This window comes from Mercenaria mercenaria, chromosome 16, assembly GCF_021730395.1.
Source record: "Mercenaria mercenaria strain notata chromosome 16, MADL_Memer_1, whole genome shotgun sequence".
NCBI lineage: Eukaryota > Metazoa > Mollusca > Bivalvia > Venerida > Veneridae > Mercenaria > Mercenaria mercenaria.
Window position 1 is genome coordinate 53345419 of NC_069376.1, and position 2274 is coordinate 53347692.

The 2274-nt window shown below is 34.9% G+C and overlaps 1 protein-coding gene across 1 annotated transcript; it reads left to right on the plus strand.

Annotated features, from left to right (window-relative positions):
- Positions 1 to 642: 642 nt before the first annotated feature.
- Positions 643 to 1740, plus strand: LOC123539877 (uncharacterized). Its single transcript, XM_045324658.2, has one exon. It carries the CDS (start codon positions 643 to 645, stop codon positions 1738 to 1740), a length of 1098 nt encoding a protein of 365 aa, XP_045180593.2.
- The last annotated feature ends 534 nt before the right edge of the window (positions 1741 to 2274 follow it).

Here is a 2274-nt window from a genome sequence, read left to right on the forward strand (position 1 = left end):
TCAATGACATTCATAAGTATACATTCATACGTGAATTTAGGCAAAGATTTCCTTAATGCTTTAGCCCCGAAACCTATAAAGCTATTGGATTTGCATGCCGTGACATTGAATGAACTAAATCTCCAGTACTTTAATGGAATTCTTGATACTTTACAATATTTTAATGTGTCTAAAACAAAATTGCTTCAAGGTGTTTTTCGGAACATCGACATAAGTCAGCGATTTGACAATGTGACACAACTTGATGCCAGCTATACAACTTTACCAATAAACTTTCTATCTGCCATAACATATCTTCCAGATGTCCGAGGAAACTCGTTTGATTTATCTGCATACTACTTGACTGTGATCTCTAATATTGAAACATTGGATATATCTGGCATTTATGCTCAGAATTTTCCTGCTGAATTCTACAATTTCACGATTTATCTTAAACAAACAAATTATTCAGATTGGCAGCTAAAAAATATGATTTTGAAAAATAACAAGTTAAAGCATTTGGATTTAACAGTCCCATGTCACAAATCAAATCTCGAAACTTTAGATCTTTCTCTCAATGAAATGGAATTTTTTCAACCAAAGCTCTGCAAATGTTGCTACAATCTTCAAGAAATAAATTTCTCAGACAATAATCTATTCAAAATGGCTAACAGAAATTCTACTCTGTTTGGACATTTAATTGCTTTCTACCCAAACCTCAAAAAGCTAAAGTTATCTTCAAATCGATTGACTATGATTCCAAAACAAATGTTCAATACAAACAAGAATTTAGAAGAAATTGAGTTATCCAGCAATCTCTTGACACAGGTTACATTCCGTCTTGAGCATTTGGTAAATTTGAAAATACTCAGCCTACAAAACAACCGCATCTCAATCTTGAATTACGACTCACGCTTGATCCTGAACTCGCTGTTAATGACTATCAACACAGACAGGAATATATCTGCAACTCTGCAGATAGCCAACAATCCAATCTCGTGTTCTGAATGCGATACACTGGCCTCTATAGAATGGCTTTCAACAACATCACTTTCGTATGGGGACATCCACTGCAAGAATCCAGAAGGGAATTTAATCTCCATCGACCACATCGCTACAAACTTCGTACAAGAAGAGTGCGATAGAGCAGTTCGTATCAGAAATGCTATTGTTTTGTCTGTTCTTATACCGATATCAATTATCATATCTATGGTCCTTATAATGTGTAAATGGCGGACGAATCGGCAAAAACAATTTTATAGAAAGAAAATGGAACAGAAAATTCGAAAGATTCAGATGAATGAACTTGACACAAAATATCTAATATTTCTGGCATTCAGTAGTTACGATTACAATTTTCTCAACAACAATGTTTTTGGACCATTAAAGCATCATTTACAACTTAAGACAGGTACGGACAGAGACCTGATATGTTTCGGTGACAAAAATTTCCAGCTAGGAAAACCTGTCCATGATGAAATGGCCTTATGTCTACAGCAATCGGCAGTAGTAATGTTACTCCTATCTCGTAGCTTCTGTAACAGCGAATTCTGCAGAATGGAGTTTGATATGGCTCTTTTTATGAAGAAACCATTCATTCTCATGATTAAAGATGAATTAGACGAAAGCGAAATGGTACCCAGCCTGCAAGAGCTCTTCAAAAGAAACACGAGATTATTATGGGAAAGACGTGACAACCACTTTTACTTAAGGACATCCTGGGATAATGTTGTTAACTCAGTTCTAGAACTGGTTCCGTAACACAGTGCAAAGGATTGAAAAAACAAATTACAGCTTATCATAAATTTTGAAAGCTTATTTGCACTAAAAGGCTTTCTAGAATTTTTGAACTATCGCATTGGTGAACTTGAAATGTTCGAACAAACTCTTAACATACATTGGACCAATAGAAGCAGAAATATATAATATATGATTATAATATGACAATTCGGGAATACATGCGCCAAGATAGAGTGCTACCAAGTTTGGTATTCTATTTTATATTAAAGAAGCTTCAGAATCGCATTGATATAACAGATAATTTACACCCACTGTATCAAATTTGTACATTTGCTCACTAGACGTCTACGTGCTCCTGGCGTGTTACTTCCGGTATTTTAACACTGCTAAAACACTGTCTCGTTGACTTACTATATTTGGCGTCATACATACGCCATGAATTAGGTCTTCCCTATGTCATGTAGTTGCTTATATAAAATGCATATTAGAATAGCAGAAACATGCTTTTATCATATCGAAACAATATATCGAGGTTATATGCCGCATATAACTGAC